Genomic DNA, 21,636 nt, shown 5'->3' on the forward strand with positions numbered 1-21,636 from the left:
CTGTTCTTATTCTTCTCCAAGAGTCTGCTTACTAAGATTAGCTGGGCTTTTTAAGGAGAACATACATGGGGCACACGTGAGCCACACTTACGATCTTGGCAGGCAGCAGCTGTAGCAGGTGATGGCAGCTGAACTGCACATCCTACCTGAACCCTGGTCCATGGGCAAGCACAGGGTGAGGCTGCCACTGCAGATGGCCCAGTACGGAAGACAATGTCCAATGCACACGCTAGGCACACACATAACTATGTTCCAAGGCAAAATAATAAAAGCACTTGCAGAAACTAAAGGGTAGGCAGAACAAAGTCTACCTTGCAGATAGGACGGTATGATAAAACCCACAGGGACCCGTGTTTGAGGAGTCACACTTGAAAACTTCCATTCATGCTTTGAAATCACAATTCTGGGCCGCAACCTGTGGCCTTGCTGGTGTCCAGGGGCCATGCCGCTGCCGGAGCCATCCTGATCTGAATGGCCGGGACTACCACTTGGAGCTAGGATGTCGACCAGGCTGAGCTGCTGCCTGAGGCCATGTCTGGGCCTGTGGCCCAGCAGCTGGGTCTGTGTTGAAGTCTGTGGCCAAGGTTGGCACTAGGGCCCATACAGAGGTCAGGGATCTGGGCCAGAGCCTGCAGCTTGATTGGAGTCTGGGGGCCATGCCACAGCAGGGGCCATACAGATATGGGAGGCCTGTGCTGCCACCCAGAGCCATGGTGTCATCCAGGCCCAGGCCGCTACTGAAGGCCATGTCTGGTTCTATGGCTCTATAGAGACTAGGGACTGGATTGACCTATGTGGTTCCTGTTGCCACCTAGTACCATAAAGGTTGCCCAGGGTCAGATCAGCCGCCTGAGTCCAGTTTGGTGTCCGAGGACCAGGATGCATCCAGATCTGAGTGGCCTGTGCTGCTACCCAACGTCATGGTGACATCTAGGCCAGAGCTGCAGCTGAGGGCCATGTCAGGGTCCATGGCCCTACTGCAGCCAGGGTACATCAGCACTGAACATCTGTGCTGATGTTCAGTGATCCTGTTACTATCGAAGGCTGTGCAGACACCAGAGATAGAGGGCCATGTTGATGTCTCAGGGCCATGTTGCCACTGGGGCAGTGGTGCATCCAGACCCAGCTGTTGACGAGGACCATGGCAGGGTCCATTGTCCTACCACAGCTGGGGTCTGTGCTGAAGTGCAGGTCATGCATTGCCACCAAAGGTCACACAGAAGCCTAGAGTTGGGGGTCACAATCTGAGGCTTTGGTGGTATCCGGCAGCCATATAGCTAGAACCATTCCTACCTGAATAGCAGCCACTCCTTCCACCCAGAGCCAGGATGTCTTCTGGGCCCAAGATGCTGCCAAGGGCCATGTCTGGGTCCAGCTGCAGCTGGGGTCTGTGTTAATGTCTGTGGCCTGTGTCACCTCAGGAGGCCTTAGGAACCATGGGAAATGAAATCAGAGGGCCATGCTGAGCCAGCCCCGCCCTTCACTGGCCCTGAGAGAGCTGGCATTGCCTCTCGCTGGACACTATAACAAGAGAGATGGCTTCCACCCCTCACCTGTGGTGAGGGCATGCATGTAGGGGAGTTAACTCTGCCCCCTTACCCAAGATGGGTGGCCACAGTGGCCTGAACCGACTAGCTTGGCTACCACCAGGCCCACAGCCGGGCCTTGGGTTGACCTACCTTAGCATCTACCCCATCTAGGACTTGCTAGAGCTTGTGAAGGGACTCGTCCTGTGGACCAGTCATCCCCAAGACTTGGGGTGGCCACAGGATATTCCAGGGGAGTTCTGGTGAGGATCCACTGAGGATGGTATACCAGAAACAACAGGCCTTGAACCAGACCAGTGACTCATCGCAATGAACATTTGCTAGTAAAGCTGATAGGACAAAGGGGTCTACTGTCTGACACACTGAAGCCCCAGTGCCACCAGGACAAATGAAGAGGTAATGGAGAGGCAGGAAAGGAGGAGAAGAAAAGAGATTTTAATGTTGTTTTGTTTTGTTTTGGGGGGGGGTGTAGCAGGGGAGAGGAGTATGGTGGAACCATGAGGTGAGCAGAATTGGGGTGCATGATGTGAAACTCCCAAAGAGTCAATAAAGAAGTTAAATTAAACAAAACCAAAACCAAACCAGAATTCCATCTAAATAAAAATAAGGGGCAGCAAGACGGCTTGGTGAGTAAAGGATCCTGAGTCCAATCCCCAAACCCTATGTGGTAGAAGGCAAGAACTAACTCCTTCAAGTTGTCTTGATGCACACACACACACACACACACACACACACACACACACACACACACACACACACCGGTGCACAATGCACACCCCCAATAAATAATCGTAAAAATGAATCAGTAAACTTAAAAAAAATAATAATAGTTAAGGGTTTTCTGGAATTCAAACTAGCTGTTATTTGTATCCTGGGCCCTAGGAATATTTTAAGGTCAACATTCTTTGCCTATAAATATCTAAATTGGGTCCCTTTGGAGACAAACCAATTACACACCAATCCTCTTCCTTTTCAGCCATCTTTTAAATGTCATGATTCCCTCAATCCTGGATAACTGCCCACCCACTGAAGCCCTCAATTGCTAAAAGAGGGGAATGGACTGTAGCAGGCAGGTAAAGGGTTAATGAATCTGCTGTAAGTGGCAGCGCTTTCTCACTCTGGGATACCAACATTCCTATATTGCTTCATAATGCTTTTAGGAATCTTTAAAAAAAAAAAAAAAAAAAAAAAAAAAACCTCTCAGCTCCTAACACGCAAACACAACATAATTTGTTTTTAACCATCTTTTAAATCTGAGATTAAAAGTAGTTAAGGAATAGAATATCCATAAGGACAGAAGACCCTGAGTCATAGCATAAAGCAAGCAAACAGCTTTCAGTTACTTATCACTCACACGCTCTGCCATAGGAGGTTGCTCACATTTTCTCTAAGGTCACTAGGCAACCAAAAACAGCTGAGCTGGCTGTGGGGCCAACCTGGTCCCACCTCCAGTCTCCCAGGCACCCTCCCCTGGGCTATACGTCTGCTCCTGCACTGCTTTCACGGGTTGTCACATCTGTGCTCCCCTGGGTGACATTGTGTCCTGTAACACCAGCCGAACCTACATTGCGAAGCCAATGTCCCTTCTCTAGACCTCCTGTCTATGTATGGATAAGATGTAACCAGCTAACAGGTATCTATTTTGAGTGTCTATGGTAATGCCTGGCCACCTACCCCTAGTCAGCCTCCATCCAGTAAGGGGCTAGTCCTCCACATAACAGTTTGATGACTGTCTTAAAACGCCCTAACTGGGTGACTTGATAACGAGGAATAATCTTCTGTTTCAGAGAATTCCAAGATTTGGATCTCAACTAGATGCTGGTAATTGGCTTCTGGTAAGGGCCCGCCCACCTGGCTTCCAGATGGCAGCCTCGTGGCTTCCATTTCATATGGCAAAGAGGGCGGAGGGAGGACTCCTGGCATCTCTTACCCTCTTCAGCAAACAGTAGTGACTTCATTAGGGCCTCAGCCTCACGATCTCATCTGAACAAAATCTTGTTCCAAATATTGTCATCCAGGGTAGGGTTGGAGCTTGTGGGCTGGGGGAGGTCAGGGTGGGGGTGGACACAGTGTTCTATCCAAACTCTACATCTTAGATGCCTCTCATTTTCAGTCTAGCCTCATTGCACGCATGCTTTGCTGTCCTAGTTGTCATAAAAGGATCAAATAAAAATTTAAAAAAAGAACTTAGCAGAAAGCTACAGTGGAACAGGAGTGTAATTCCAACACTCGAGAGCAGTGGTTCTCAGTCTGTGGGTCACAGCCCCTTTGGAGGTCAAGCAACCTTTTCACAGGGGTCACCTATGATCATCAGAAAACACTTATATTTGCATTATGATTCAGAACAAAATTAACAAAACATACATAACAAAAGTAGCAAAATTACACCTAAGAAAGTAATGAAAATAATTTTATGGTTAGGGGTCACCACAACATGAGGAATTGTATTAAAGGGTCACAGCATTATGAAGGTTGAGGACCACTGATCTAGAGGCTGAGGTAGGGAGACTGCTCCAAGGCCAGGCTAGGCTACAGAGGGAGACAATGTCTCAAAAAACAAAAAATGAATAGAAAAGAACCCCAGCTCTAACATTTTTGTAACTATGCAAGTCTCAATCTCAAACAGTACAAGTGGACATGCCTGAAAGACAAGTCCACAAATCCATCTCAAAATGCCTTGCTAACTGCCACCACGGTTAGAACAAATGGGCTGTAATTGATGTCATCAAGTGGTCAGAAAGCTTCCCATTGGATAAATTTGTGGATTCAAGAATGGACTGGCTGGATATTACAGAGCACCCCTTAAATCATGCATGGGCAGGGCACAGAAATCCAGCATTAGCTGAAGCTTGTGTTCCTGGAGACAATAGCCACATCTTGATCCCTAAATGACTTATAATAAAGTACAGAGTCAAGAGATACCAGGTAGTCTAAGGCAGACAATAACTTTTATAGAGGCAGAGGCTGGGCCTTCTGTAGATCTGTCTCCCTGGAGGACTTTTCCCCATTTTGTTGGCCAACAAATGTTTATGAAACTTGCCTTCCTTAAGATCTGGTAGCCAGACCTGCTGGAAGGACAGTGGTCCATCATCAACTCCCAACAGCTGGTAGTCTGTAAAAGAATCCAATATTTGGAAATGGCCAAACTGCGCAGATAAGTGAACACACGTGCATAAAATGCTGACATGTACAATTCCACCACATGCTGCACAGGAGAAAATGTGCACTAAATCAATGGGCAGATGTGGGGCATAGTGTGGAAAAGACTAACTCAGCTGGTGTTCCAGTGAGACACATACGGAGCTCCTGCCATCAGTATCATTAGACAAAGACAAGCAGGAGCTCTACTGTATACCAAGGTGCTCAGGACCACTGATAGACTTTAATCTACTGGGCAATTCAAACTGACTTCGTGTGAGAGGGAGCAGGGGTAGAGGATGTCATCTCAATAATGACCAAACTGCTTTTCATGCTTCCTGCCTTGCAGTGTCAAAAGTTAAAATGAAGTGTGTTGTTACATACCCATAGTCTCAGCAGCCTGGAGGCTGAGACAGGAGGATTACTAACTGGAGACCAAGTATGCTACGTAGTAAGAGCTTGCCCCCCAAATAAATACAATGAAACAGAAAGCAAGACACCACCCTCACACAAATTGGGTTTAGATAGTTCTTTCTGCATTCAGACTATAGTTACTACAGTATTTCCCAGACCTGACAAAAGAACAAAGCAACCAATATCCTAATTGTAAGATCACACTACCTACACGATTCAAGAGATTCTTGCTCAGCCTCCCACTGCCAAGTGACCCATGTGCAAGATAAGGACCTGCTGGAAGGCACACATGGAAAGGAAACCTACAGTTACAGAAACACTGCCTTAGGACCCAACAGGCTTGGAAACCATCTCTTTGTGAACTGGCATCACACTTGGACAGGACCAATCTTTGTGAAAAGAGCACCTTCAAGAATGAATACATAATACCTTATGCAACAGCCATAAAGAGTTATTTGCAATCAAGTTTGATGGGAAACTCACCTACCAGAGTCCCAATTAAATCACAGGGTTACTCATTCTCCCCCTACCAAAGAAATCTGTTGAAGAGTAGACATGCATTCCAAAAACTATACTCAATTTTGAATTTTATCAACAAAAATTTTGCAGAACTCTTTCTCTAATTATCTGTATTTATATCCTTTTGACCCATTTTAGAAAATGTCACTGATCCTCAATACAGATTATACTAAAGAAACAAATATCTTCTGTGAAGAATATATCAGACATGTTGTTATGAGTTTTTAAAAGGCCAATTTTGGGCAACAGGATAATATGGTTCTATGCATGCAAGAGAATCCCTTTAAATGTATTTCGTTTGTATGTTTATACACACACAGTTATCTGGAAGGAAATACTGTTGACAGTAATTGCTTCTACACTACAGTTTGTTCTTCAAAGTATCCAGGGTTACAACGAAAACAAATCAGATCTGGTTACTCCAGCTCAAGATCCCCAGCGGTTTCTCATCACACCATAAAACAAACTGGAACTCCCTGCCTTGCTGGGGAGGGAAGGGCCTGGGGATCTGACTCCTGCCACATTGTGATCACTGTCCCCGGCCGCCTCAGAGGCTCAGTGGCTTGTTGCTGCACTGGCCTCCTCCTTTCTGCAGGACATTCAGTCATTTGCACTTACCTCCAGTAGACACAAATGTGCCCTCTCACTTGGCCTACAGTCAATAATACCTCCTTAGAGGGGCCGTCCGGGTCCCTGACGGAACCACCTATACCACGGGGTACCACTTTTTCTAATTACTGCCAGGTCCAAAGGAAACTTCAATTCCCCCAACTCTGAAAGGCAGTCCGTATATCCAGAAATGAGATCCACCTGGATTACATTACGATTTCTGGTGGTTGGATAAAGCCAGCATTCCTCAGGAACTTGTGACATTGATTCCCATCTGCCAAAAGGAGTCATTTTCCTCATGTGCGGCAGAAGGGACATATGGCTCCACTGATACATATCCGTGGCTGCATATCAAAGTCCATGCTGGCCTCCAGGCTCCCTCAGGGTCACAAGTACCTCTTATACATTTCAAAGCCTACACTAGCATCCTAGGCCTTCTCACCTCCACTCCTTCCAGATATCCTCCCCCACCATCCACTATTCTCACTATACCCGTTACCTTTTACACATACAAGAATAATAATATTCTTGTACGAGTCTGCTATCTCCACTCTTCTCTCCTGCTCCCCTAGCCTTGGCCATGTCCAGTCTACTTTCTCTCTCTGCTCTGGACTCTTCCAGACGCCTCTGGCTGTTCTCTCATATCTACAATAAAAACCGTAACTCTACCAGGGGCAGTCATGTCAGCTGTTTCTTTATTGTGCACCCTTGGATACACTCACTAGCCGTCACCATGTCCTATTTAAATTTACCATCTGTCTTCTCCTAGGACTCTAGAGTCTGTTGGAGGTAGAGGTGACAGTGTTTCCTTCTCTGCTATCTCCTTACAAACAAGAAGTGTGTACAAGACAATAAAAGGTCTACAACTAACCTTCAGTAGCAATTCAAGAATGATACAAAGCAGAAAGTGAGGACTTGAGATGGGAAAGTTTATTCTTTTTAACAATGGAAATTTCTTGTTTATTGTTCATAAAATTAGAGAATGAAATTGCGAAGAGTTAATGATTCTACCCCACTGTTTCAATGTCTATTACTGAACTATTATTGGGAACTTTCTTTAGAAACCTTACTGCACACTATCTTGGAGTCAACAAGTGCAAGTGAGATGAAAGCAGACACTGAAAGCCTTTCATTCAACTGGAGAGACCTCGAGGGTCGAGCTCATGTCCAGAGCAGCCTTCCTAGCTCCAGCTGGAGCAGGTACAGAATTTCCGTTTCAGCCCAAGGATTTATGGTTCTATCTATGGTGGATCCCCAAAGAGTTGACTGGCCTGAGTCCAGGCTGGGCTGACAGTGGGCAATGTAAAATATCCATGAGTCTTAATATTATTAGTATAAAAGAAAATGCTTGGGTTTAGGCTAGATAGGTGTTATCATGCCCCATGAGTCCATGTTTGTCTTGTGGGAAGACATGACAGTTTACAGAACTATCAGAGTCAACCCGAGTTACACAAGTCCCCTGTATGTGTACCATCAAGCCAACCCCCTTCATCATCACCAAACCTCTCAATTTCCTCTAGTCCTGGAGGGCCACCCCAGGCCCATGCCCTTCACCCTCTCTTTCTGAAGCCTGATGCTCAGAAAGGCTGAGCTCTGGATGAAGAAATACACCAGCTTCTAAGGACAGCACACCTGCAATGTTGGGGCTTAGGATGTGCCAAGCTGTTTGGAACCAGTTGTATCCCACTTAATTTATATTTATATATCATACAATATTCAAATGCTTTTAAAATATCATATAATATTCAAATGCTTCAAAAGAGGATAAAACCTCAGAACTCAAGACAGGATATCCTGAAGTAACAAAACAATTCTACATATATACTATTTCATATTTACTAGAGTCAATCTGATTTTACATATTTTGAAAACACATTAATCTTGATGAAACAAAATGCTCTTATGACTATAATATAAATTATTCAAAAGCTATTTAGCGGCTTAATATCTAAAAATAATTTAATCGCTGTTTTGAGTGAGTTTATACTCATAAGAAAAGAGACAGAGCTGTAATTATTTTACCCTGACATAATCTATCCTATAGTGGCTAAAGCTACCTCAAATGTAGAAATGATGATGGACCAATTTGGTCATATTCATTTTAACCAAATTTTAAAAAATGGTCAAAGACCAAGATTTTAATTTTGATTGCAAAACTTGTTGATATTTTTGTTATTTTGCCTCAAAATTTATAATCATATAGCTCATTACGACATTCAACAAATAAAAAATTTAGTAATTACAATTTAATTATAGATAGGAATAAACAAACCTATCTGAATGGTAGTCTTAAAGCAAAATAAGCAGAAATCAAAGCAACAACCAAATTCTTACTTGAGGGCCGGAGAAAGAACTAACCAAATGCTTTTTGTTGTTGTTGTTTGTTTTGTTTTGTTTTTTTGAGACAAGGTTTCTCTGTGTAGCTCTGGCTATCCTGGATCTCACTCTGTAGACCAGACTGACCTGGAACTCACAGAGATCCGCCTGCCTCTGCCTCCTAATTGCTGGGATTAAAGGCAAGTGCTGCCACCACCATCCAGTCATAACCAAATTCTTAATTGAACAAAATGTTCTAAAACTATTTGTTCTTATTGAACATTGCCCAAAGTTTCTTCAAAAGTGAACACTGATGACAAATTTCAAAACTTACTTTTTCGTGTTTTTCTTAGCAAAATCACAGCTGATTCTCTCTAGAGTTCTACAGTAGAAATATGTCAGGTCCAAAAGGGCAAACCCACTGACTTGGTCCAAAATTGAGTCTATGCCCAGCTCAACAGCTCAACCTGGACTATAGGAGGATTTCTAGTGATCAGATAAAAGCCAGAAATCCTCAGGAACTTGTGGAACCAGTTCCCTTCAACCAGAAGGAGTCATTTTCCTTATGTCTAGCAGAAGGGACACATGGCTGCATATCAAAGCCCATGCTGGCTCCGGGCTCCCTCAGTTCCTATTCACACGCACTTATTGTACAGAGCCCCTTCTCACCTCAGATCCCACTCTCTTTATCCCCAGCCACGGGCACTCCTGCTGTTCCCACTGTCCTCTCTCCCTACGTCCTGCTCCCTCACCACTCTTGCTAGGTGTATTACTCTGCTCCTGCTGTTCTCCCTGGCCTGGCAGACAGCCCTGGCCATGTCCAGTCTGCTTCTCTTTCTCTGCTCTGGACTCTTCCAGATGCCTCTGGATACTTTCTCTTTCTTATTCACAATCAAAACCCTAATTATGGAGGGGTCATGTTGGCAGTTTCCTTACTGCACGTATCACATATAAAACCCTTCCTAAATGAACCTAAAATTAAAAAACAAATGCCTCGGCCGGGCGGTGGTGGCGCATGCCTTTAACCCCAGCACTCAGGAGGCAGAGGCAGGCAGATCTCTGTGAGTTCGAGGCCAGCCTGGGCTACCAAGTGAGTTCCAGGAAAGGCACCAAAACTACACAGAGAAACCCTGTCTCGAAAAACCAAAACAAAACAAAACAAAAAACAAATGCCTCTATCAGTCACCTCTTTGTATAGTCATACTAAGTGAGGGAGGCGTACAGAGAGGCACAAGCCAACCATTTATAGTAAGTATTACTATTTTTTTTTAGTCCACAAGGACAAAGCCTGGGGAAGCGTATTTATGGAACAGACTTGACTGGAAAGCTTAGGGCCTGCCACCTATCCCTAAAGAACATCACTGCGAAATATCAAACACATGTTCCTTAGAAGGGGAGGGGGAATAAATTAAATTATGAAGTTGTGACAAATTTAAAATATGAACACAGTATTACATACTGGCCAAACAAAAATACTTGGGAAATGATATTCACATACTTTCACTATATGCTGTGGATATGTTCTCCTTTTCTTCTACAGATTTTTCTACATTACAATCCTCTCCCAAACTGAAGCTGTGTGCTTCTCCTTCAGAAGAGGCCGAAGCTGGCGGAGTGGTGCTGTCTTTCGGGGAGCCTTTTACATCAGCTGGGTCTCTTGCTTCCTCAGCCCCTCCTTCCAAGGGTACGGCACCGCGAGCAGGGCCGTTCTGGGTGTTAGCACGGGTGCTTCCCTGTGGGCCTGTGTCCTCCCTCAGCTGAGGGCCAGGCTGCCTGCAGTGCTTTGGGCTTTCTTCAGCAGATGTTCCCACCAAAATGCACCTAGGAACTGTACTCACTTTCTTGTCAGGTTTCTCCAGACTAGAAGCACCTTTTGACATGAAGTCAGTAATGCTGATGGATCTGGGATTTTTACCAATGCTGGTAAAATCACACATTTCCAGGATGTTTCTTCGCTCCCACTTTGAGAGACCTTTAGAGCGCAACAGAGAAGGGCTTGCTAATGGCTGAGCCTCAGGAGGAAGAGTCTCCAAATTCCTTTCTTTGAGATTATCAGGGGAAAAGTAGTCCTCATAAGAGGAAGCCCCAACATCAGGAGTCCCCGGGATGGGGCCGGCCGTGGACTGCAGATCATGGTCAGACCGGAACAGCTGTAGCGGCAGGGCAGACTTCCTACTGTACCTCTTCTTTCCTTTTGGAGGTGACCCCAAGTCTGCTGGCCTTTTTCTCTTTGCCGAGGAACTCTTGGGTCCCAAACGTACCAAGTGTTCATCTATGGCAGATGCTGCAGGAGACAGACAGTGCTTCTCGTCAGGTGTCCCCGGAGACACAGCTGCAGCCTGCTTTCTCTCCGGGTCAGCTTTCTCAGCTGCAGCCTCCTTCTGCCAGCTGACCCTCTCCTGTGGAGGACTGTCTGCAGCTTTCGGAGGACTTGGCTGAGAGAGGAGGTTGGGCAATGCTGACTCATAAGAACCGCTTGTTTTCAACACAGGTGAGGAAAGGCATGCCTTGCTGGCCATCTCATTAGCAGATCTTCCTGGTTTCCTTTCCTGATTTCCACAGAGACCATCAAAAGATGAGTGTGAAAAATTGGCAAAGGATTCATCTGGAGAGAGCAATAAAAAAATCATCTTCAAAATGTGCAATTGACCATAGACTACCTTGTTTTCTTTTAAAGACCCGGTCTCATTATGCAGAGCTAGGTGGCCCGCCTGCTCCTGCCTCCCAAATGCTGGGTTTAAGGTGTGTGCCACCAGCTGGCTAAGCTTTGGTCTTCTATGAAACATTTCCTCTGATAACTCAGCTCCTACTCCCAGCTCCCTCCCTCCTCAGCTCTTCTGGCAAGCTCTCATGTTACATTTATATTTCAAATGAATCTCATGGGACCTTCAGTATTCTGACCGCCAATGACGCTTGCATTTTTCTCAGGAGTAATGCTAAAATGCCCCATCACCTGAGTCTCCAGGCTCCTCACACCAGGCCCCATCTTTCCTCCACATTTTACTGTGGGTAAACACAATTCATCCTTCAAAACCACCTTAATGTCAATGTCACAAGTGAATCCCTTCACCCTGTCTGGTCACATTGCTACACCCTCTCCTGACATAGCAATAATCATCACAGCATAAGGTTCCCTGTCTTCTCATTACACTATGAGGTACTGGAGGGCAGTCACCATTTTTCACTCATTTGGGAACTTGTGGTCATCACTCAAAGCTGGTTCTCCACTGGCACAGTGCTGGATGGTGGAGGGCTTCGATTTTAGAGAAACCACACAATCTGGAGGCCATACTGGGATTCTAACTTCTGCTTGAGACAATGCAAGTTTAACTTTAAAAAAGAACAGAACAGAGGCAACAAAGATACACCCTCCTTGACACGGTGCTCTGGGAAGGTCTATATGGTAAGTTCCATGCCAGCCAGGGCTTCATAGTAAAAGACTATCTCATAAAGTACAAGTATGAGTACACACACACACACACACACACACACACACACACACACACACACACACACACACACCCCTTTCAAATCGTAGCTTTGTTACAGAAAGAAAAAAAAATATTACAATTTTACCTGAACTTAAAGATTCACGAGAAATGTTCAAAGATGCTTCACACAGAGCGATATTTGGATTCTGTTGAGACTGTTCAAACATCTGGGAAGCTGATAAAATAATGACATGTCATTGAAATGGACCACAGAATTTCCTATTGGACAAGACAAAGATGTCTGTCTATTCTGCTCTTGATCCCATACACATATTAAAGGGCTCCTAAGTATATTCTAAGCTTAATATAATATAATGAGTAGAAAAAACTATGTAAAGTATATTGTAGATGTAAGACTGAAAAAAATGAATTCCTAGCAATTATTGTCCCAAAAGTATTAACTTATGGACTCACATGTGAGATGAGAATTTGAAAATCCAACTTGCCTGAAGCTTAAACCGAATTAAATGAATGTTTTCAGTTTGTTTGATAACTGTGAAAGTTCCTAGGATTTACCTCCAAGTAGGACCCCAGTGCTAAAGTAGACAGGGGACAATTTCTGTCACAAGATGAGGGAGGGTTATTACTGGTTTAGATAGTGTACACAACAAAGAATTATCTCCAAAAGTCAACAGTGCTGTGGTTGAAAAACCTTCAAAGTTTCGTAGAAAATTTCTAGGGTATTAATGACTTAATACATCTTCTGTAATTCACCAGTAGACATAATTTTCATTTTACAAAGTAATCACTTACAGGTAGGGGAAAGGTTTTCCCTTTTCTCCTTCATCTCTTGTAGTCTCCTCTCCATCATGTTCTGGTGACTCCTAATGGGAACCGTGGGGCTGTATACCACTGAGCAGGGAGACTCAAACAGGAGGACAGGGACACCATCAACTGAAAACAGAGTTCAACTTACGTTCAAGAAAACACTGCCACACTTCACCAGCTCAATTCTTTTAAGACTCACAGTCACCCCCCTGCGTTCCTGCTCCTTTTCAGTGCCATTCTCTCTTCCCACAGACAGTATTGCCCCCACCATGAACCATGGCACTGCCAGTAGAGCTAGCTGCCAGCTGACCCTTGCTGAGTTCTCAGTAAGGGGCATGCATTATTCATCTAGGTGTACCCAGGCCCTACATGATGATAGGTATTGGCATCTTCATTTACAGAGGTAGCCACTGGGCCACAGGTAAGTCGATATCACGTACACACTCAACACAACTAGCAAGAAAACTGGCTGGGATGTGGACTGGCTTCTAAAACTGGTTTTATATCCAGCTTTTAGAAAGTGGGCCTACTGAACATTGCTCATCCCCTCAAGACACACACATGAATCTGACCACAGGAAGTGAGCCCAAGTTGTTTCCCTATAGCATTCAAAGCAAACATTGCCTAAGTTTTGCCTGTTTTAGATAATGAAACAAAAAGACCAGGCAAGAGGTAAAAAGGCAACATTAAATAAGTGAGGTTGCTTTTCTCCTGTGATCATTTTGCAGACAAGAATTCCACTGACTGACTGAATGATGAGGATTATCTGACTGCCCTTCCCAGTGGCTCAGTCTCCTTCTTCTCGAAAGCCAGCCCCCACACCTCCAGCTGTCAAGGCCACTGAACTTGGCTCACCAAGTGATGTCTTCTGCCTCTGTAGCTCTTCAGCCATTTTCTCAAATTTCTTTTGAAGTCTTTTGTCATTTTCTGGTGTTTTAGGAATAAAATCTTTGGGCTGCATACACTTGTGCTAGGCAAAAAGGGTCAACATTAATGAAAGTGTACTATGTTCTTTACTGTTTGTTTTTAAATATTTACTTATGCTGGGTGGTGGTGATGTATGCCTTTGATCCCAATACTTAGGAGGCAGAGGCAGGTGGGATCTCTGTGAGTTCAAGGCAGCCAGGACTACACAGAAAAAGCCTGTTTTGAAAAAAAGCAAAAAAAATAAGGAGAGTGATTTGCTTGTTTTTATGTGAAGAAATGTTGACCTGCATTTATGTATGTATACCACATGCATGATGCATGCCTGGTGCCCACAGAGACCCAAAGAAGGTGTCAGAGCCCCTGAAACTAGAGTGAGGACAGTTGTGAGCCTCCACGTAAGTGCTGGGAAGAGACCCTGGCTAGGTCTTCTGAAGAAGACAACTGCTGAGCCATCTCTCCAGTCTCTGTGATTGCTACTTGTTTTTTAAAGCAGGAGAGAAAGGCCTTTCCATATAATTCTGGCAACTTTAATGACATCAAAATTAAAATCACTTCTTAATGAGTTGTTTATTGTACTGTATGGGAGTTGGCAGTATTTACTTCTGAGGCACTATTCTGACAAACAACACAGAACTTTAGAGATGAAGTAAAAGGCCGTCTACTTTGCAATCGTTTCCTGAGCTATTTCAGGATGCCAGCATTCTCAGCACCCAAGGTGGCTCTCAGGGCAGCCTACGCACTCTGCTGTTCTCACACCAACTTCCTTCCAATGACACAGAACACAAAAGCAACCATTTTAGTTACTAAAGACAGGAATTAGCATTTCCTTGTCTCAGCTGCTTCTCGCCCTTGTAGGCCCATGCCCCATTTTGCTCTGGACTAGCTAGGTCAGGTCACACTTGGTCACTACCACATTCCTGTGTGTCAGGCACTGGTCCTCAGCATAGCAGAGCTTGCCCCAGAGTGATGAGTGGCAGTGAAGATCCTTAACAAATAACTCAGTTCTACTAGTGAGTGCTGCGAGGTCAAGTCCAGCAGGCTGGCCCACTGTTGCACAGTGGGACATGTACTACTTAACAGTGTTCTTTTGCACAGTAAGGACAGTTTGTGCATTGTTCTGTGAGGAGGATTAGTGACGTGCCTGGAGTACTCTTCCCATGGGGAAAGCAGAGGATAGAGGTTCTACTCTGTGACCTTAGTATTGGGAATCTTTCTACCATGAGACAAATGGCGGCAGTAAGAATAGGGCTCAGATGCTACAAAAAAAAAAAAAAAAAAGGGTATTCACAGAACGTGAAAACAGCGGTGTTTCCAGATCCACACTGCACCTTGGAACTCAGGTCCCAGAGTGACACTGACAGAGCCAGGGCAGCAGCCACAACAGAAAGCCCGACTACTGCAACAGGGAGTGTGAGTGAGGGCTGATGGGTAATGTGCCATCTACACTGAGGCACGGGACACTGCAAAGTGAGTCTCAAATGGACTTCAGGGGAGCATGATCAGACAGAGGGAACAGATAATACCATGATGTGACTAAACTGTTTCCTGCGCAGCAAGCCATGGTCAGGCTGGGGGCAGAGTGACAGGGAGAGCAGAAATTGCCCTCTAAGAACCTAAAATAATGATGGTTCTCAAGTCACAATTAACCTGGAATTGCATTTGGAAAAGGGAAGAAAAAGGAAGGTTTCTAGAAGTGTAATATAGGCTAGAACTAGTACTATTTATACAGTAGACTAGACAAAGCTTAAAGATAATACAAAAGCACTGGACAAGAAAGAGGTGCTCTTGCACACTATTGATGTAATCTCACATCCAAGGCTATTTGCACATTGAGCCAGCAATTCTACTTCTGTTTGTGAGTACAGGAAGTAAACACACATTTCCAAGTAACATGCTTCATAAAAACTGACTGTGAATATATATAGAAAGGGCCACTCATAATGTGCAATATAAAACGAAATTAACATGATCAAAGACACACTATTAGGTGGGGAAGAAAAGGCAGCCCAGCAAACTGAACACTTAGCTTAGCGGTTTCACTGTGCAGAGTGGGTGTATGTGCTAATGGGTAGTGAGCACTTCGGACTCTTACCCAGGTCACTAGTCAAGCTGAGGTGACAGAGGGAAGAAACAGCAGAGATGCCTGCTGTGCCTGAGTTGACCAAGTGTGTAAAAGTAAAACAGCGTGTACTATCGACATGTTTTCCCAAGTCCTTTACTTGGGCATGGCATAGTCAAGAACTGCCCAGAATCAGATGAGGAAGTCTGGAAAAGCCTTGGGGGAGTGGCCTTGTCACTGCCCTGGCACCTGGCTTACTGTGATGAACAATGGATGTACATCACATAGTATCCTCTTTTTTATTTATTTTTTTTTATCATGCAGTATCTTCTAAAAGTGCTGAGAAGCCCGCAGCTACTTCTTATACTCAGCACGAAGTATACAGTTCTCATCCACCTCATTCAATCTTGATTAGGTCATCAAATCTAACAGTGGTTCTTGTGTGAGAACAAGGTGCTTTGATAATTCTCAGTGAGCTACACTCAAAGAAAAACCAGGGGGCCAGAGAGATGGCCAGCAGTTGAGAGCACTGACTGCTCTTGTGAAGGACCTGGGTTCAATCCCCAGCATCCACTTGGCAGCCCACAACCAACTCTAGCTCCAGGGGATCCAATGCCTTCTTCTAGACTCCATGGACACCAGACTTGCATGCAGTGCAGACACAGATGGAGGCAAAACATACAAACACATAAAATACAAATTAAAAAAAGAAATACCAAACACAGAAGGCTATCTAGTCTTGGGGCAAGTTTTAATTTTCCAAGGCCAACTACATTCTCTTCCCTTTCCTATAGATTATATGTATCAAAGCATTCATATACAAAAAACTTTACAGTTAACTAGAAATTTTATGGGAGAGGAGCAATGAGCACACTTAAGATACTCTGAATAATACCTGTGAAAATAAGATTTCTAGAATAAAAAAACCAAGGGTGCATACATTCATAATCGCCCCATTACATACTTACTTTTTTTCTAATTAGGCTTGGTAAATGTTCATTCGTATTCACTGCAGGGAACAAAGATTCATCGACATGTGCTCCAGCCATCCTGCATCTGTAGAACCAAGTCAAAGCAGGCCAATGAGTAAAAGTCTTTGCTATAAACATACAGCATGGGACTGCATATAGGTCAGGCAGCAGGTTCAAAAGTTAATATGTTTTACATAATATATAAATACATAGAATGCCAAATATGAGTCAGTATAAATTTTTTTATAAATATAAATTTTTCCAAAATCTGCTTTCTCTACATGGTCACCCCTGCCCCAATATAAAAGAAGAAGAAGGTCAGACATATGAGTACATCCCTGTAATCCAAACACTTGGGGGTGGTGAGGAAGGAGCAGCATTTCCTTATACCTGAGAGACTGAGAGAACGGCTCAGTGTTCGGGTGTTTGTATAGCAAGTGAGACGCACTAGATTCAATCCCAAGCACTGCCAAAATAAAACCAGCACTCCCCACCCACCTTCACTCCTTCCATCACAAGCACAGGAACTAGTAAACTAGAGAGACGGGGCAGGGGTCAGATTTATACCCAGGGGTTGAGACACAACCAGGGGCTAGATATATTCCCAGGCTGACAGACTCACGATTAATAGGCTGTGGAGACAGCAGCCGATGTGTCACACATCAGAGCAACCCTGAAGGTGAGATTATCTGTGGACACCCTGAAGCCACACCCCAAGAAGGAAGCACCCTCCAAACTCCACAGGTGACCAAGAACATGGAAAATTTCTGCTGAGCTCAGAACCAAGTAATCACTGACCAGATCTAAAACTATGTGGAAACCATGGAAGCAGACAGGAACAAAGAGGCAGCCAGAGCCCAGGTAAGAAGAACATGTCTGGCCAACAAGGTAAACAAAGTATAGGCATGGTCACACCAGTACCTTGGACTTAACTTCCACTAACCCAAGTGGGGAAGTGTCACCCTCCAGCACATGTGGACATGACATGGAAATTTCCCAGCAGCAACATTCCATCTAGAGGGCCGAGAAAAACTCAAGGAAGGTCTGACACTTACTGGCAAAAGAGCAGAAACTCAACCCAAAAGTAACTGGTTTGAACTCTTCATACCCACAAATCTGACTGAAAAGTTTGAACTAGAACAACAAACTGCGTCTTTCGAGGTCTCATCAGTAGTCTGCTATGTGAGACATCACAGGAAGGGGAGGGATTCAAAATCCATCCCAACAAGAAAGAGGTTACTGACTGACATGATGATAAATGTAACATTATTTTCACTTTGTTTTTCACTTTTCATTCTTATATAAGTATCTTTTTACTTTTATTTTTACTTTATTTTACAGGTACGAGTATCTTGTCGGTATGTTTGTCTGTGTACTACTTGTGCCTCGTATCCATTGAGACCAGAAGAAGGCATGAGACAGTGTGAGCTGCCATGTAGGCCCTGGGAACTGAACCCAGGTCCTCTATAAGAATAGCCAGTGCTCTTAATTAACCTCTGAGCCACCTCTGGCCTGCAAAAATATGTCTTAATGGTCTTGCTTTGATTTTGATATTGCTCAATTATACTCATTCTATACATAGCCCAGTCTCTCCTCTCATTCCTACCTCATTTCTCCTCTCTTCTGCATACACCCCCGCCTCTTGCCTCTTTTTACTTAACCCTAACCTCTGTAGCTGTAATACTCTTTAAATTATGGATCCTAACAGTATCCAGGTTTCTCCTTTCCATCCACTTTTCACTCATTGTTTTCCTCAGTTGATCTAATGCTCATCCTCATCCTTACTCAGCCCATTTCCCTTCCATCCCTAACCTTAGTAACCAGGATCTTTCTATGTACCACATGGTCCTCGCCCCTCTATCTCTGAATAGTTACTGAAGTTGGAGGGCGGCTTGATGAACTATTACAATGTGTGTGCTGAGCCGGGCGTTGGTGGCGCACGCCTTTAATCCCAGCACTCGGGAGGCAGAGCCAGGCGGATCTCTTGTGAGTTCGAGGCCAGCCTGGACTACCAAGTAAGCTCCAGGAAAGGCGCAAAGCTACACAGAGAAACCCTGTCTCGAAAAACCAAAAAAAAAAAAAAAAAAACAATGTGTGTGCTGAGCCTCTCCAGCAGTTGTGGCTGCTTCTGCAGCTACTACTGCTCCCTCAGGGAGGTATGGGGGGAGAGGACTGACAACCAGAGCATGTGAATTAGGGTGTAGTTCACTAGCTACACCCCCAATGTAGAAGAAGAAATGACACCTTCATCTTATTGCAAACCAGTCCCATTTGAGCATGCACATATTTCAAGTGAAAGAATACAGCCAATAAAGCCAGGCATGGTGGCTCACAATTTTAATCCCAGCACTCAGGAGGCAGAGGTAGACAGATCTCAGAGCATTCATGGTCAGTCTAGTCTACACAGCAAGTTCCAGGTCAGCCAGTTACATAAGAGACCCTGTCTCAAAAGAAGAATGGAGAAGTCCTGATGTTTTAGCAAGAACAATACAAGAGAAGTAAATAAAAAGGATACAAATAGAAGATGAAGTCGGTGTTCTTATTTGTAGAAAACATGATCCTACACAAAAGGGAATCATAAAACTCCTGATAAACACTTTCAGCAAAGTGGCAGATACAAAATCAACATAAAAAACAAACTGGTAGCCTTCCTATTTATCACCACCAACACACTGAGAAAGATCAGGCGGATAATCCCAATTAGGAGAAAGCATCACACAAAGATTTCTGGTTCCCTTGAGGACATGGTGCCTCCCTCAAGAGACTGTCTCCTGCTCCTGTGGGCTCTATCTAAGGAAAGATGGGTGGGGAAGGAGGTGTCCTAGAGAGGTCACCTCTTCAGATTCCAGGTGCAAGAGAGTAACCAAGGAGGTAGAAGCCCCTGGAGGTTCACAGTAACAGTGCAGGCACAGCAGGGCTGGGGACGTAACTGAGCACTGTTTAGATAATAAACTGGGCCTTGACCTCTGGGTAAAATGACAGAGCAAGTGCACAAGTTTCTCTTGTTCCCCTAAATCCCAATAAAAGACCAGCCAAAGAAAACAAAAAGGACACAAACCAACAAAAAAGAGTAGATAAGAGCTGCTTGGGGAACTGTCGAGCAAACAAATAAAGAAAAGAAAACCCAGGCCTAGCAGAGTGCAGAGGAGTCAAGGACTCCAGGTCCTCTCCAGCCTCTGGGTGTGTGCTGGGGAGATGGTGACACACAGAACAAACAGGGAAGAGCAGGGAAACAGGTGTGGACATGGTGCCTAGCCAGGCCCACTCCCCTAACACCAGGGTGGAGCTGTGGGTCCATGTGAGACAACTGGAACTCAGTGAAGGAAAAACAACTCTATATGACAGAAGTGTGTTCATGGTAGACTCAAGATCCAGCTACCTAGTTCCTATCAGAAGTGTAAGCACAAACCACTAGCTTAACAAAATTTTATTATGTACATTGGTATAAAGAGAAAGAACATTTGTGTGCAAAGAAAGCATATGTATCTCTAAGAGAAGGGCACCCTGAGGTTAAAAACATTTCCGGTGGCTGGAGAGATGACTGAGCAGTGCCCTTAAGGGCACTGGATCAGTCTGAGTACCTAACCACAGTTCATGGGATCTGATGCCCTCTTCAGGCCTCTGTGGACACTGCATGCATGTGATACACATACATATATGCAGGCACTCATACATGTATATAAAAATAAATCTTGGGGCTGGAGAGATGGCTCAATGGTTAAGAGCACTGACTGCTCTTTTAGAGGACCCTGGTTCAATTCCGAGCATGGCATCTTACAACTGTCTGTTGTTTCCATTCCAGGGGATCTAACACCCTCACACAGACATGCAGGCAGGCAAAACTCCAACACATATAAAATAAAAATAAATAATTAAAAAATTTAAAAATTATTTTTAAAAAATCTTGAAACACACACCAGATAATGTTCACGGTCGATCGAACAATGTCTGCCTTTTACCCTGTGATGGTCAGTGGTAAGTGACAACTCAGCCTCTAAGACCTAGGAGGTAGGCCTCGGGGCGTATCTACAAGGGACTTTCTAGATTAAGGTTTGCCTCAGAGAATGTCTTTGACAAACTGTCTCGACTTCGTTAAAGGATGAAGGAAGACCCGCCTTAATTGTGGATGAGACCATGCCCTGAAGAAGGGGTCTGGGATTGTGTAAATGGGGAGGGCAGGCTGAGCACTAGCACATGTGCATTAACTGTTCTCTGTTCCTGACTGTGGATGTAACAGAACCGAGTCTCTCATCCCCTGCTGCTGTGACTTGCCTGCCATGATGGACTGTAATTTGGAATTATGAGTCCAACGAACCTTTTCTCCCTAAGTTGCTTTTGTCAGGGTATTTTTATCACAGCAACAGAAAAGAAACTAAGCTACACCCCAAGCCCTGTAATGTCTAAGTCCTTTTCTTAATCTCTGTGTGTGTGTGCATCATTTGGTCAGAAAAAGGAAGCAACCAAGAATGACAACATGACAGACCTTGCAAAGATGGAAGCTCGGTGCTGCCACACTCGACTGCATTGATACAAACTGTGCATGCTCTGCCTTTAGTTTCCCAGTGATGGGCAAAGAGACTTGGGGAGTGACTGCTAAGGGCACAGGCTTCAGGTCAAGGTACAAAATGCTTTAAACTGTGGAGATGGCTGCATGACTCTGAGCATGTTTAAAAGCCATGAACTGTATACTTTAACTGAGAAAACTGTATGATATGTAAATGAGAACGTATGAGAGACTGCTATATATCCACTCTTAATAGCTAAATTTAAATGATGGACAAACCCCAAGTGTGGGTGAAAGCACGGAACAAAAGAACACTCACACTGTTGTAGGAACGTGAAACCATGCGGCCACCTTGTTTGAGTAATAAACCACA

General features: G+C 44.4%; 1 protein-coding gene across 2 annotated transcripts in view; it reads right to left on the bottom strand.

Annotated features, from left to right (window-relative positions):
* The window catches only part of Mcph1 (microcephalin 1), a 208,624-nt gene that overhangs the window by 169,398 nt on the left and 17,590 nt on the right, over window positions 1-21,636 (bottom strand). For both annotated transcript variants that reach the window (XM_042262469.2, XM_076553665.1), the window contains exons 4-8: window positions 16,757-16,844; window positions 13,658-13,772; window positions 12,788-12,928; window positions 12,120-12,209; window positions 10,042-11,148 (exon numbers count right to left, since the gene is read on the bottom strand). In XM_042262469.2, the coding sequence (XP_042118403.2) occupies window positions 10,042-11,148; window positions 12,120-12,209; window positions 12,788-12,928; window positions 13,658-13,772; window positions 16,757-16,844 (1,541 nt within the window). The remainder of the gene's footprint in view (window positions 1-10,041; window positions 11,149-12,119; window positions 12,210-12,787; window positions 12,929-13,657; window positions 13,773-16,756; window positions 16,845-21,636) is intronic.

Source organism: Peromyscus maniculatus, chromosome 17 (assembly GCF_049852395.1).
Source record: "Peromyscus maniculatus bairdii isolate BWxNUB_F1_BW_parent chromosome 17, HU_Pman_BW_mat_3.1, whole genome shotgun sequence".
NCBI classification, from domain to species: Eukaryota; Metazoa; Chordata; class Mammalia; order Rodentia; family Cricetidae; genus Peromyscus; species Peromyscus maniculatus.